The 15287-nt window shown below is 49.5% G+C and overlaps 5 protein-coding genes across 5 annotated transcripts; 3 read left to right on the top strand and 2 right to left on the bottom strand.

The window, feature by feature from the left end:
• The first annotated feature begins 103 nt into the window (after positions 1–103).
• Positions 104–927, top strand: BC939DRAFT_425731 (Rhodanese-like domain-containing protein). The gene is made up of 3 exons (XM_051553162.1): positions 104–246; positions 443–575; positions 659–927. Exons 1-3 carry the CDS (start codon positions 148–150, stop codon positions 826–828), a joined length of 402 nt encoding a protein of 133 aa, XP_051410269.1. The 5' UTR covers positions 104–147; the 3' UTR covers positions 829–927.
• BC939DRAFT_457216 (uncharacterized protein) lies at positions 928–3545 on the bottom strand. The gene has a single exon (XM_051556447.1). It carries the CDS (start codon positions 3328–3330, stop codon positions 1120–1122), a length of 2211 nt encoding a protein of 736 aa, XP_051410268.1. The 5' UTR covers positions 3331–3545; the 3' UTR covers positions 928–1119.
• Positions 3546–3921: 376 nt separating this feature from the next.
• Positions 3922–4215, top strand: BC939DRAFT_457214 (uncharacterized protein). The gene has a single exon (XM_051556446.1). The coding sequence runs from the start codon at positions 3962–3964 to the stop codon at positions 4127–4129; it is 168 nt and encodes a 55-aa protein (XP_051410267.1). The 5' UTR covers positions 3922–3961; the 3' UTR covers positions 4130–4215.
• A 3993-nt stretch (positions 4216–8208) lies between these two features.
• BC939DRAFT_478750 (uncharacterized protein) lies at positions 8209–11135 on the top strand (the record flags this gene model as incomplete). The annotated part of the gene is made up of 2 exons (XM_051558793.1): positions 8209–8232; positions 9138–11135. 2 exons carry the CDS (start codon positions 8209–8211, stop codon positions 11133–11135), a joined length of 2022 nt encoding a protein of 673 aa, XP_051410266.1.
• Positions 11136–11966: 831 nt separating this feature from the next.
• On the bottom strand, positions 11967–15103 carry BC939DRAFT_504849 (beta-lactamase-like protein; the record flags this gene model as incomplete). The annotated part of the gene is made up of 5 exons (XM_051560577.1): positions 11967–12656; positions 12753–13963; positions 14080–14222; positions 14339–14731; positions 14952–15103. The coding sequence occupies 5 exons, from the start codon at positions 15101–15103 to the stop codon at positions 11967–11969; spliced, it is 2589 nt and encodes an 862-aa protein (XP_051410265.1).
• Between the last annotated feature and the right edge of the window lie 184 nt (positions 15104–15287).

Genomic DNA, 15287 nt, shown 5'->3' with positions numbered 1-15287 from the left:
AACTTTGTGCCGAGACGCCTGTGATAAAATTGGCATGCACAAGACTTTTCCCTTTTTTCTCTTTTTCTTTTTCTCTTTCTCTTTCTCTCTCTCTCTCTCGATCCTCTCACCACCTACTTCCACTCCACAAGACAAAAGATATATACCATGGCCGCCCCATACCACGCAACTACAGGACAAGGTGCAAAGCAGGAAGAGGCAACATTCGAAGAGGTCTTGGAACTCTCACAGCAGCATGGGAGCAAAGTACGGTTTGGATTCCTGATACGATATACCTTGTTTAAACGATCTGCGACCACGGCAGAGAGACACAAAAAGAGAGAGTGGGAGAGAGTATGAGAGTGTGTGAGAGTGAGTCAGATTCAACTCGCAAAGCAATGCGCCATATCTAACGGCCTCGTGTGTGCGCATGTTTTTTTTGTACTCGACTATTCGTCTTCAGGTACCATTGATCGATGTCCGCGACCCAAACGAGACCGCCCTCGGAATCATCCCTACTGCAAAACTCATCCCACTAGGATCTCTCAACAAAGCCTTGGTTTCCTTATCAGATCTGGAATTCGAGAACGAATACGGTAAAAGTCATTAATTCCAATGGGAAAGATAGGAAAAAAAAAAACTGCACATGCCCGACTAAAAAAATTTCGTATGAATCTAGGGTTTAAACGATTCGACAAGGACGACGAAGTGATTTTCTATTGCAGATCCGGTCGTCGTTCCAGGTTGGCGTTCGGACAGGCAAAGGAACTAGGCTACACTCGTGTGCGTCATTACCCTGGATCGTGGATCGAATGGGAAGCCAGGACCAAGGGTCCAAACGACAACTAAACAGCATGACATTCGCTACAACCGCATACCCGATTTGATTTTTTTTTTTCTTTCAATGAACAAAGCAGAGACAAGAAAAAGCAAAAGACCATTGTAGAAAGCATTAGATGCTGAGAGACTTTACTAAAGATATTGATGTTGATGTACAGAAGATTGTGGTAACAGCCATAGTGGCAGTAATTGTAATAGTAGCAGTGGAAGTTAGTAATAGTAATGGTAGCAAACGAAGGATGGGTATAAAACATGACAAAGAATGGAGCAGACAGAACACACTATTTCAAGAAAAAGTGCTTATTTCTTGAAAAAGCTTCCCCATCGCGACATCTTGGTGTTCTTCTCCTTGCTGGCCATAACAGAAGGAACCGCAGGAGCGGTCTGAGTTCTAGTAGGCGCAGCGACAATGGCAGGAAGAGTCATGCTCCTTGACCGTGTCGTAGATTTGACAGTCGGTATCGTCGTCGGACCCACATCCACCATAGCGACAGCATTGGCCTTCATGCTCGCCGAGCTCACATTGCTCTGGTCCATTGCCAGCGAAGACCCAGACATTGAGCCCAGCTGGCCCACGACCGCCATCAGAGCCGGACGACCGTTCAGTACCGGACCCCCCGCAGTATGGAGCCCACCCGTACCAGAAACCGCCAACTTCTTGAGCGCTGCATCTGGGAACTCTCTGTAGAACTGCTTGTCATCGAACGGCCGCACCACATCCAGGATGACGAGCGAGACCAGCATCAGGAAGCTCCTAAACTCGGCCGGGAACGTGTCTGGGTTGTACAGCTCAAACACTCCGCGCTTCTGAACCGGACCAGAATTCAATCGGTACTCTGAAATCAGCTGCAGATACCGCGTGGGATCGAAAGGTGAGGGTGAACCCACTGTGATGGGGATGTGAACATTTCCGGGGGTATCCATGCCCATGCCATGGAACATCGTCTGCGTCGGCTTGGGCTGGGGTGGCTTCCACTTGGACTCGCCCCCACACATCTGGAAGCAAGTAATACGGTACTGATCCTTGTGCTTCCTGTACTCGACCACAAAATCATCCGCTTTCCATCGGAAGACGAACCGGGAGATCGGCTCGCTCGACGACTCGGCTGTAGCCTTCTTTTTGTTATTCTCCATCACGATCTTGATCTGTCGCTTGGTCAACATCTCAGTCGCTGTCAATGTACCCCAGGTCGATGTCCGCCCTACCATGTTCCAGAGAGGCTGATTATTTGTGTTCGCCCGCAATGAATCCTGTTCCTGCCCAATGTGTCGTCCAGGATGGTAGTACAATAATGCGTTGTGCTTGTTGAAGATATTGGTCCTCCGAGGATCGGACTCATCATAGTTGAATCGGTAGAGGTCAAAGTGCTTCTCGGGAATGAGATGTGGGCGTGTGATGGCATGAGGATCACCATAGATGTGGCCGGTCCTTGGGTCCGTGTCATAGAATGGCAGATCGCCGAAATCAAAGTCGGCTGGAATGGCGTCGTAGCTGAGGAGCGCCAGGTCTTGGTCGCTCAGTTTCTTCTCCTCGGGTGTCGAGCTCGAATAGCTGGGCAAAGGTGGGATGGCTGACGATGAGGTTGCCGATGTCAAAAACGGACGCTGCATTGAGGCTGGACCTGTCATGGCGCGGCTGAGGACTGGCTTTGAACTTGATCCTGACCCAGATCCTGAACCGGAGCTGGAACCGCCAGCATCGCCGTTGTCCAGATCGGTTAGGTATGAGGACTGTGCAGCGGCAGAAGCGAATCGAGAGCGCGAAGATCCGGAGCCTGATCCTTCGCTGGGGTCATAAACCATGGTTCCGGGATAGCTGGTCATGGCACGCGATGCCTTGCCCTTGCCTGTCAGAGCCGAGACGGTCGTTGGTCTGGAGATACCGGCGGAAGGGGGGTGATCATGGTCCTCTGTATGTGGTTTATGAGGATATTGGAGGTGTTCGCCGCCCTTCTGCTGTTGTGGTTGTGGTTGGGATTGTTGATGTGTAATACTGTTGTTACTGTTGTTGTTCATGGGAAGAAGCGCATCCGATGACTGGGTTGCACAAACATTGTCTGCGTTCTGATTGGTTTGTAATCCTGTGCAAAACAAGGCTCTGCCTCTCGAGCCATTATTGCCACTGCTCTCTTCGTAACAACAATCATCCTCCTCGTACGCAGAGGCTGTCGCCTTACCCTTGCCTTTGCCCTTGCCCTTGTCCGAGGAGACGGCCGGGGGAGGGAGCGAAAGTGTAGAGGAGGAGGGCGAAGAAGCAGCCGAGGATGAAAAGGTGACCGAGGATGAACTGGAGCTGGGCGACGCTGTTGGATGGCCCATGGTTGCATTGTCCATAGCAGCGGAGCCAGGAGGACTGGTCGATATGTTTGGGAAAGGGATGACCTTCTTTGCTGCGGGTACTGGGATCATTGGAGTCATGGTGTCCTGTGTCGTCATGAAGTGGGTTGAAGACCTGGAGGTCATTGATAGATAGTCTAAGAATTGAGTGTGGAAAAGAAGAGGAGTTTTCATGAGGGATAGGAAGGGAGAGGGTAGATGATGAGTAAGTGCGTGCGGTCGTTGCAGAGGGACGTAGGAGGATGAAATGTTATATAACAAGGCAAGGAAGGATGGACATCAGCGCAGACGGCAAGCGAAAAGGAAGAGTTCATGTGAACAAATGGCCAATGGGCCGAAACCAGAATGCAGCGGCAGAGGCTGAATTATCACTCAGTCCGGGGACAATTACCTATGCAGGGACAGCCGATAGCCGGGGGGAAACAGATGCAAAAAAGGAATGTGGATGCAATTGAGGGAGGCACAGGCGAAGACGCTGTAGGGAAGGGAAGGGATAAGGCAGGAAGGCCGTTGGTGGTGTGGGAAGGGAGTGGGTGTGAGGGAGTTGGGAGGAAGTGAGAAAACAAAAGAGAGAGTGTGTTTCTGCCGAAGAGGTGGCCAAGGCTCTGTTTTTGAATGCTCTTTCAATGCGATCGATAATTACTTTGGGAATAAGAAGAGCTGACGAGGAAGTGAGCAGGGTGAGTAGCAAATGAGGAATTGAACCAAGTGGAGAAAGAAATCAGAGCGCCAAGAAGACAAGAAGACAAGGAGACAGGGGGACAGGGAGACAGGAAGAAGAGACGGAGGCAGACGCCCGGCGACGATGACCCTATCGTACATTGGACCCTCTGCAACCCACCCAATCAGCCTCACGGGCAATACTCACAGGAGTAGGGCGTGGGCGACTTTTCTACTAAACATGTCTCCTGTTCCGTGTGGGAAAACAAAGAGGCCACGGTCAGTTTTTCTACGCCTACGCCCTGTCGCTTGACCATAAGCATGGGGCTGCGTCGCTATCTCCATGGTCATCCTGCCATAGAATCTTCTTTTTTATTTGAAAGACGTGTCTTGTTTTGGGCCCCATTTGCAGCAATAGCCAATGCTGCAAAGCAACGTGGCTCCCCCTCGCCCATCCTGGATGCTGTCGACTTTTGGTCCGATGGGGTTCTGTCTAAGTAAAGCTGTTGCGTTTTGCTTGCGCAAGGGCTACAGCCGAGTTTGGCTTGTTCCCTCCAAAAAAAAAAAAAAAAAATCATCCTTTCACAGCCAGCCCCCCTGCAAAGAACCACCCAGAACACAAATGCATGGTTATTGTCGACTATCGCTCTTGCTGAATATGCACGAATCTACCTTGTACTTAGTCTTTCGACTGCTTACACATCATCTTATCCAGCTCTCAACGAAAACTAGTCTAAAGTCGTCATCAAGCTGGCTCTGGGCCCACCATCATCTCATTGTGTTTGTTTGCGTTCTCTTCTCTTGTTGCACGTCTACATTAGACCACGCCGCATGCAGCAACGCTCTGTTCGTCTGGGTTCTTTTTGTGCCATTGTCTGGCTTTGTTATTTATTTATTTTCTCAGCGATGATGCAGAGTTCATGCGCACAATCAACAAACAGGTGAGAGACTACGCGATAGAACCATCCTTTTAGGATTCTTCCCACCCTAGCTTCACGCCTGCGTATATGCCGTCATGGCGTTAGTTCCGCGTATGACTCCATGAATACGGCCGACACGGCGACCTTCTTCTACCATCTCAGTCGAATAATGTGTGCTATACATTCGTTCCGCCTCGGTATGTCTCTCTCCCGCCCTATACGTCTCTATTTATCATGATGTTCTCATCACGGACAAGGTTCGACGGCGTTGTTCTCGTGTTCTCCTAATCCTCGTTCGGATTTACATCCGATTGATGTAGCGAACGGGGACACAAGATATGTGTGTGTACATGCATTCACAACAAAGATTATGAACTACCCCATGTAGACTATGAGGCTGGGGGAGAAAAGGATGTAAGGCGCAGGTTGTTTGCTCTCAGTCTCGTCTTCCTTCACAGCGTCCTAACGCAGGATTCACTGTTGGGGCATCTACCAGGCCAACTGTTTCTTGAGAAACACGCAAGAAAGGGGGGGGGAATGCTTTTATGGCTTCGAAGAGTACCACACACGCGCGCACTGTCTGGTGTCTTCATATTTTTGAAATGAAATGCACACAGCTGCAAGCCAACGACTCAACTTACAGCCCTGCACCCCCTGCTTTTAGACACGAGGGGACTTTCTTTTCTTTTCTTTTTTTTTAGTATCTGCAGGCCCCTGGATGACTGATGATCTCTCTCGCACACGACAGCCTCAAGGAAACCCCGCCTTTTCGTATTTCTTTCTCGTGCAGGAGTCCAAGCCTTGTTGGGCGGAGAAAAACAAGGGCGCATTCATCCCTACTTCATGCACAACCCCGGAATAACCTCGTGTCGCTGCATTAGGCCGATAGATCGCAGCAACTGCAGTCCGTTTGCACACCCCAATTGAAACCCCTCAAAAGGCAGCTAGCAAGCTGTAAAGCCCAGGCAAAACTCCCAAAATCTAAGGAGTTCATTTTACACTCTTGCAAAAGTATATATACCCTCGCGCGTTGAAGGGTCATCAGCTCACTCACGCGTGAATAAGATATACCTGCAAACACGCCTGCGCAACCACAATAACAACCAGAACAAAACGGGCAAAATTATGAAAAACAACAACATGGACGCTGCATCACCTTCGTGTGAAAATAAAAAAAAACCCCCCCTCAACGTGTTTAGCAGCATTCATAAACATATTCACTCCCCTGTCGATGGACGCTGTAGTTGCTCAGAGGGAAGAGTCACAGATATCGCGTGAATTTGATACCATGTTCGCGGCGAACTAGACTCCATCTCCATTTCTTTTTTGCCTTCGGAGTAATTTCAAAAGTGGCCACGAGAGATCTCACACCGCGCAAAGTGAAAGTGCTCTTCATAATAAAACGTCCCACAAACATGTGCGCGAAACCCCGCTCAAGACTCCGGCATTTTATATAGCAAGAGGTAGTCTATGTATCTACCCAGATACCCAGAATGTATAGTAACAGTCTATTGTACCTCTGGAACCATCATCCCCTGATTTCTAATCATGCACTATTCATACTTCTCTATTTCATTCCCGAGTGTAGATGTGTACGCGTCTCTTTGCATACCCCCCTGTTGTTTACAGCGCGGCTCCACAACCAGACTAGCCCCGACGCTAAAATGAGTATTCTCGACTAGACTATCAATAGACCCAATGGTGACTGATCGATCATCAGCATGCTGTTTAAAATATGCGCCTTTTTTTTTTTTTTTTTTTCTTTCTTCCCGATGGCTCGCTAGTTCCGATACGTGATCCAGATCGCCTACAATTCTATGGTATGTTCAAAAAAAAAAGGCTGCTCCCCGCACGAAAACAGGATAAAAGGTTATCGTGCTCAGATGGGAGGCACGTTTACGGAAGGTTCGCCTCTCCGACGATTCGCTCTCTGACTTTATTCTCCTTCGCCATGGTTCTGATGCATGCATTTTTATTTTTCTTTGGAGTGTTTGTTTGTTTTGGCGTGAGCAAATCACATTGTCCAAGAGCGTGAGAGAATGAAATAGAGAAATGGCGACAGTAAAAGAAAAGAACGTACTAGACGGCGTCTTTGCAGAGGCCGATTCTTTTTGGCTTTCCGACAGATAGGTGGCGCCCAGAGATTGTAGGAGATACCGGCCTATCAGTCGAACCGAGTCGAGTTGAGTCGGATCCGAGAGAAAGAAAGTGAGAGTAAGAAAAGAGGGAGAAGAAGCCCCCAATGGGTTATTTTGTGGACCATGCACCATGTCAACAGGCACACGCGTTTTGCTCCACCAATAAGGAGGAATGGAGGAGGTACACAAGGACAAGAATCACAAGTGGTTCTCGGAGCGTTATATGTCGTGCATTATCACTGGGACATCTTGCTTGCTTGCATGTCGTTTTCCTTCTGATGCTTTGTAGCACATCAAAGTATGGTCATACCAAAGGACATAAGGACGGACGAGGCACATACCAACGTACGCTTGCTCTTATTTGTTTCCCCCCAACTTCGCTCGTCTGCGCTGCAGAGTAAATGTTTGGGAAACACATGTCCGCTTCTTTCTATTCCCAGCCATTCACGTTGCAACGGACTTTCACAGGCAGGCAGGCAGGCAGACAGAGAGACAGAGGTTGATCTCGGATGCGGGCACAAAAGTATGTATCGAATGGGGAGGGAACTTGTGCGGAGCGCTAGTATTTGTTGGGAGTGTAGGTTTGGCGGTCTTTCTACAATGAGAAATTATCGAGAGATGGCCAATCTTGAAACAACTTCTTTCACTTTACTTGGACGCGCGAACAGGCCCCCCCCCCCCTCCTGTGTCTCTCTCACTCTTTCCTCCTTTGACCTTACATTTTTTTGTTTGCTAATAAACGATTGGGTGGACATATAAAAAAAGTAGGCTAGCACAAAAAACTAATGATTCATCTAAATCTACCCATGGATAGAGGCCGTGTATCGAGAGAAAAAAGAGAGGGAGGAATAAAACGACGTGAGCCCAGTACTCTCACGCTACACTGTTATATTTTATTCAGGCAGTCTAACTGTAGATTCTTTCTTAAAAAAGAAGAATGTTGGCTCTCAATTCCCCCTCCTCTTCCTATTCCTCCTCTTACTTCGTTCAGCCGCCAATAGGGCCCAAGTCCCGCTTCTATTGTTTCGTGCCTGTATGTACGAGTTTTCGGCACAGGACGCAAAATGAGGCAGATTGCGATACACACGGAGCAATTAAATAAATAGTCTGAAATAAAGAGACGCCCATGGACAAAAGCTGCAATCAACAGACAAAGCACGAACACACGAACACAAAAGCACACAAACAAAACAAACACACGCACACAACAACAAAAGCGTCCTGATGGGAGAGAAGGATGGGGCAGAGAGTCAAGGCCACGGATGGAGACAGGTAGATGGTGCAGTTAGGCTGATAGACTAGGTAGGCAACATGGAATGGGGATGCATGGCACCATGGACTACCGCAGCAGTGGAGTAGTAAATAAATAAGGAAAAGCAGCAAAAGGGCCATCCCATCGAAGGAGCCGAATGAATCGAATGAAATGGAAGTGCGCACGTTGTCTGCATGTTCTTCTTGTCTGTTGTCCCAGAGGGCTGGTTCCACCCCCTCTCTATTTCCATTTCCATTTCCATTTCCATTTCCATTTCCATTTCCATATTCCATTTTCATTACCATTACCGTGTTTCCCCCCTCAAATAACGTTATTGCTCGTCTCACTTCCTTCTTTTTTCCTCCTCTCCTTCGACTGCTGGGCTGATCACTTTTCACACCCACTCCATTCACTCGCTCATTCACTCACTCACATTCATTCACCCTCATTCATTCACTCTCATTCATCCACTCATTCATCCACTTTGTTCATTCGCTCCTTTGCCTCCGTCTTTGTCGTCTTCTTTGCTTCCTCGGTCGAATCTCATTCCCTCTATCCCCCCTCCTTGGCTGCTCTCTTTGTCTCTCTCTCCCTCTGTTTTATTTTTACTTCCTATCTCTCTTTCCCCCTCTCTCTCCCCCCTCTTCCCCCCCCCCCTCTGTGTGCTTCCTAATTGCTCTCCCGCCTCTCTTCTGCGCCTGTCCCCGCTACTCTTCATACATCCGCACCACAACACACCCCGCTCTTCGCCCCCACACACTCGACTTGTACACCCACTCACATACCCACACATACTCACACATGCCACCGGATATTCCACTTCCACTCCCGCCCGCAGCAGCTCCCTCCTCCTTCTCCTCCACACCATCCGCTCCATCTTCCCGTCCTCCTCCTCACCCCTCTCTACGGCCCCATCTCCTCCTCCTCTGCATCCTCCCCTTCCTTCTGCTCTCCCCCCTCGCCGCTGCCATCTCTTGTGTATCCCCGACCGACACCTCCACCGCCGTACAGCCAGGCGAGAACCTCATCCTCGTCTGGCGTGTCTCCGACCTCGACAAGCTCATCTTCGACACCCTCTCCGCAGACCTCTACTGCATGGACGCTGACGGCCCCGACACCGGCGTCTGGCGATCGGTCCAGACTCTCTTCACAGGCATGCAGATCCAACCACCCGCAGGACAGTATGCCTTCAGGCTACCAGATTGCGGCCCCGAGGCCACCACCGGCTCCATCCAACTCCTCGCCCAGGGATCAAGCTTCCTCGGATACGACTTTGAACAGGACAAGTGCGACTTTGCAATCAAGGCCCCTATGCTCGAACCACAGCTTCTTCCGCCTCAGCCCTTCATGCCCCCTATTGACCCTTCTCCATCTTCCTCAGAGTCCCCGCCCTCGCCTACACCTTCGACCAAAAGTTCGGGTGTGGCGAGGATACCCAGGATTGGGACACCAACGACCACCACTACGCACACGCCAACCACCACTATCCAGCCCATCGCCCCATTAGTCCCTACACAGCCATCCATATCTAGCACAGACACAAGCACAGAGGCCGTAACCATCGGCAGCCCTACCACCACAGCCGTCAGCAGCGCCATATATTCCCCAAATCCCGACAGTACCACTCTTTCTCCCTCCACTACAACATCGACTTCTGCGCCCGGATCTGGAGACGGTTCCGGAGGATCATCCCAGTCGTCTTCAGTATTCCATGGAGACACCAGCCCCGTGACGACCTCGATGCCACTACCCCAACCCAACGGCGATTCTTCCTTAAGCGGCTCAGAGGATGGGACAGTACGGCGGAGGGTCAGAACCCTCTGGGCCACGATCTGCAGCGCCTTGATCCTGATTTGCCTGGCAGCCGTGGTGGCCTCGCTTGTGATTAGTCGGCGCCGTCGCAGGATCTGTGGGTTTGCGGGGGCGACCCGTTCCAAAAAGGCGTTTCCCCGATCGAGATCGTCGGAGGGTATTATGAAAGAGACCAAGAGAAGACTCCGACTTGGGCGTAAACCAAAGGAGGGCTATTTTTATCAGATGGAAGATGATGGGGATGATGATGACGACGTCGAGACAACAACGACAACGACAACGACACGGTTGGACGAAAAAGCTTTGGGCATCCTCCCCGCGGGCATTTCCACGGGCACTGAAAGCTATACAGATCTAGAGACTGCGCGGGAATCCCGAGGAGGTTTAACATCGAAATGGAGCAACAACGCGAGAGCAGCCGCGGACATGGATGTTGCACAGATCGCTGTACCACCACATGCACATTTTGAGACCCCAATATTGCCGCCTCAAACGCGGATGGCCTCATCACCATTCACGGATTCGTACGGTGGCACCAATTCCATGACATCGACGCGTTCTAATTTCGAGACATCCTCTGTGGTCCGCAAGTACTGGGCTGCGGCGATGCAGGCGCGCGCAGAGCGTCTGTTACAGGAGTATCCGCCACTGTCATCATCATCAGCAGCAGCACGGAATCTGGAAGAGGGATTCGACGCAGGATCGATCAACAGCAGCAGCGGCCGAGACTCTGAATCCCGTATGGCCGATATCCTTAGTTTGAGAACCGCGGGCAGTGGCGCCAGTATGGCCGACACCATCGGGGCCGCATCATCACGGTATCGGTACAGGAGGAGCACGCTCAACTCTTTGGGCAATTCGTCTCTTGGGCTTCAGCAGAGTATGACAGAGACAACGGGCTCGCTATCGAGTATCCCGGATAGTTTGATGATCACGGAGGAGGAGTTCCAGGAAAGGCTGCGACAGTATGAGCTGCAGCAACAGGAGTACGATCGGTATTATCAGGATCATCTGCCTTCGGGCGCCAGTTATCCTTCGCGATCGACGATCAGCAGGACGAATTCGATCCCGTCGTTGACGTCGAGTAACGATCCGTTCAAGACGTTTGATTCGAACGAGGGTCTACTGGACATGGACCCGTTCTCAGATCAGAAGGCTGAGTCGCTCTCGCCTTCGTGGTCAAGCCTGCATCGGTAGATGGATGGGATAGCATCTAGCCCCCCGTTGTTTAATGGTTTGTTTTTTGTTATCTTTTTATATATATTATTGTTATTGTTATTGTTATTATTACTATTACTACTCCTCTATCGACTTTCACGCTCCACAGTAGTTGTTGTCCTTTGTTTTCTCTACTCGTTTTTTTTATTTCAACCGCATTTTTTTTTTTTTATTGTTGTTGTTGTTGTTGTTGTTGTTGTTGTTGCTGTTGTTGTTGCTGTATTCATTGCTTCGTTCTTGTTGTTGTTTTTGCTTATATGTTATTTTCTTTCTTTTTCATGTGTACCATTGCTCGCCCATTTTCTTTTCCTTCTATTTGCTTATCATGTCCAATTATACCAATTTCACGAAAACACTTCGGACAATTCAACTCTCCAATCCTTTCCCCTGTTCAAAATGACACGACACGACGCATGTTCTCAAGGAGAACTCAATAAATATTGTACTCTGTTATCCTTGTTTGCTGTTATTGTTATATTGTCATTGTAAATTGCTATTATTCTTTTTTTTTTTTTTTTTTTTTTTTTTTGCTGATGATAAACATTATGAGCTTTCGTTGAAGAGAAAAAGATGTATAAGCATCGCATGTGAAGAGAAAATTCTACAGGCGCCAAAAAAAAAATAAAATAAAAAAAAAGCGCGTCCATCTATTACAAGGCACCCCCGATAGAGCATAGTCAAGCGGCACATCCAAAGAGGCAGGCGCACAGAGGAAAGTACCACGAAAGCACTGTTATTTTATTACAGGCGGAAGCCAAAAAGAAAAACTGTCCGCATGAGGAGAGAGAGGTAAAACGAAACGACATTCTTTTACAAAATAGCAAATTGCTTATACAGCAATTGCCGTACTTGATAATAATCATTCGTCATTGGCGAGCCCTCCAACAGAATCTGTCCCGTCTGGTCAACCTTACGGATCGCGACCACACCATTGCAGACGAGCACTCCCTCGCCCATGAACTCGGCCTCAATCCCTGCCTGTTTCAACACCCGGTTCTTGAACTCTGTCAACTTGATATCCCCCACAAACACAGGTCTGTGCTCGCGTGCAAGCAGCTCCAGTTGCTGTTGCTGCTTCTGCTGAGGTTGAAATTGAAGCTGCGCTGCAGAGGACGGAACGAGCGCTCCGTTCTGGTCCTGCTGTTGTTGCTGCTGAGCCTTCTGTGGGTCCGCCACGTCACCATCGACCTCTCCTCCTGCCGTCAGCTTCTTAGCACCTCCTTCGGTCTCGACCGTGGGCATGCCCAACACTGGGGCTACGGATCCAGGAGGGATCTGAACTTGACCAACCAAGTAGGCAAGATCATATTCTCCCAAGGTCGAGAACGAGAGCGAGCTCAGAAGGGCGTCCGTGAGATTGATCTTGTACATGTTCGTCACCTCCGACACGTTGAGAATCTCACCGACCGAGGGCGCATAGATCTCGCGTGTCAGATCTGGCAACTCCAAGTATGTGTTACGCAGGGATTCTGTCTTATTTTCTGCTCCATGGATAAGAATCTAATTCATGCGGACCAAATTAGTCACTGCTATAGCCATGGATAGAAAAAAAAACGTATAGCTCAAAACCATATGACGACTGGGAAAAACACTTACCAGCTTTCTCGGTGCGATCGCTTGTAGGATGACCTTCATAGCACTCTCGTCCGCACGACCCTCGAGATCCACATATCGTACCTTGCACCTTATAACCACCTCTTCCTCCGAGGTCGCGTACTTTGACGGCAAACTGTCCTCCGGATGAATCATATCCGGATCCATCCACCTGTCCTTCCCATCGGCGCCTTCCTCTCTCCCCCCTACGACTGCCATCTCGTCGTCATCGTCGCTTCGCATCCTAACATCACCATTCGCATCCATCTCTCCATTAGGTCCACTACTACGACCCTCACGTCCGTCCTGGGGCGCACCTGAGGAGGCACTCAAGAAGTGTTCTACCACAATACTCTCACCATAATCGTCAATCTTCTTCCTCCGCTCCACAAAAGGGAACATCCGATAACTCTGTGTCTGCTTAAAGAACCCCCCAGACTTGGTCGCGTCCTTCATATAAATATCATGCCCTCCCGATTTTGAGAGCTGCCACTCCATGTCTACCAGATGGCCGAGATCCCCATTTATCGAATCCTCATCCTCGTCACTGTCGTCTTCCTCCTCCAGTAGCGTCCTGCGATTTCGCTCCAACAACGCCGCATCCGCACGCTCGCGCTCCAACTTCGCCTCCTGAGCCGCCAAGAAGTCCACTAATTCCTGGCCCTCGAGCAAGACCTTCCGGTCCACCTTTAGCCGTAGCACGTTATCCAACTGAACTTCATTCCCAACCTCCTTGCTCGCCAGCTCCCCGACGCCTTCCTTCCATTCCTCATACAGGTACCGGGCCAACTCTCCTGGAAAGGCACGCTCCGTGAGGATCAATGTGTTCTTCGTGTTCTGGGACCATTCCGTTCTCAAAAAGACCTCCCTTGCGAATCCGGTTTCCATAGAAAGGTTCGAAGCCAGGACGACTTTCGGTCCAGGATACTTTTCAAGATCACTCAGTCGCTGACATAGTCTCAGGTACTTGAACTGGAAAGGGTTCTCGCGTGTATCCGTGAGTTGGGATCGAACGGTGTCTCCCATCCACTCCATCATCGAGGTCGCAAAGTGAGCTGTCCGGTAAGAAAAGTTGGTGAGGAGAATCAATGGATACCGGACTCGGTTCGCCATCCAGTAAGAGTCGAGCATGTAGGCTAGTTCTAGGACGCGTGTCGAAGAGTCCGTCGGCAGTAAGACCGAGCCGCCATCGTTGAGTGTTGCTATTGTTGATTCTATAAAAGTAATTTTGATAGATTTTTGTTTCAATAATGCTTGTTAATAAAAAAAATGGTCTCAGGCGGGAGATGGAAAAAAAAAAAAAAAAAAAGAGCGTGTATTGATAAAGTACCCAAGAGTGCTCTATCGCGAGAAAGACGAGATGGCTGCAGGTATTGTTCCGCATTGAACGCGTCCGTGATCATAAGCGATGGCCGCTGGAACTCTTGTGGTGCGTTTCCGTCCGCTTGCAACAGCACTGTCGCATCCAAATGTCTATCGTTCAATAAAATCAGCCAGTCAATCAACCAATAACGACCCAAATCGACAAACTCCTCTTCCCCCCACCCAGATTCTCTGCAAACCACATCGTTTATCCAGTATGTCCTTACTTATCCTTTCGGTGATTATAATCGACAGCATACAGAATCGATTCTGTATCCTTCGAGATCTTCCAGACAGTTCCTCCGACGGTATGTCCTGCTGAAGAGGCCGTGATTGTGATTCCCTTGCACTTTCCCGAGAGTTCCGTGGGTTGCTGGTATCTCAAACAGGTAATCGCCTCAAATGCCTGGTCAATATCCTCGAGATTGAATGTCGTAAAGTCCTCGGTTGCCCGTTTGGATTGCCAAATGTCATATAACGATAGACGACCCATGTCCATGACTGGAAAGGTCGCGTATGTCTGTGCTCGAAGTCCCAGATTCGATTTCGCATACGCTAGTGCACCGAGATGGTGGAGCGTCGAGTGTGAGAGTAGACAGGCATCAACATCCTTCGCTATCCTGTAAAGTATTCAGCGTCGTTGTGGGTGGTGTCCCGCGGTCCACGGATCGATACCATATAGCCATACGGATAAAAAAGAAAGAAAGAAAGAAGAAGAGAAAGAGAAGTGTCGCGTCTGAGGCAGTTAGTTTTCAAGAACCACAACAATTGCGACCTTATTAATCCAAACGGTACTGCAAGTGTCCAAACGATACTGCAAGTGTCTAAAATCGTATATACCGTCTGAGCTGTTTGAGATCCTCGACGTCGAATGCATCGTTCCAGCCGCAGTCCAACAAGATCTTTGCCTCATCAATCTCGAGAAGGTAGCAAAGAGCTGATTCCGACTTTGCGCCTGACAGCGCTGTGAAACGGATATAATTGGATTCCATTGGCGCTCTTTTTGTCCTGCTTTGAGCGGCAGTTTGGTATACGTTGGTCTCTTCCTGACAGTCGACCGGTCCTCCTCGCTCGGATCTTTGGTATTGGGCAGAGTGATGTGGGTGTGCTTTGACATGGGTGCACCACTCCAGGTGCAGTATATGGTGCTCAAGGGGTGGCTGAGTATTTCATTGG

Source organism: Gamsiella multidivaricata (assembly GCF_025024155.1).
Source record: "Gamsiella multidivaricata strain RSA 2152 chromosome Unknown BC939scaffold_50, whole genome shotgun sequence".
Lineage (NCBI taxonomy): Eukaryota > Fungi > Mortierellomycota > Mortierellomycetes > Mortierellales > Mortierellaceae > Gamsiella > Gamsiella multidivaricata.
Note: the sequence above shows the minus strand (reverse complement) of the source record. Positions and strands in the feature narration are given on the sequence as shown.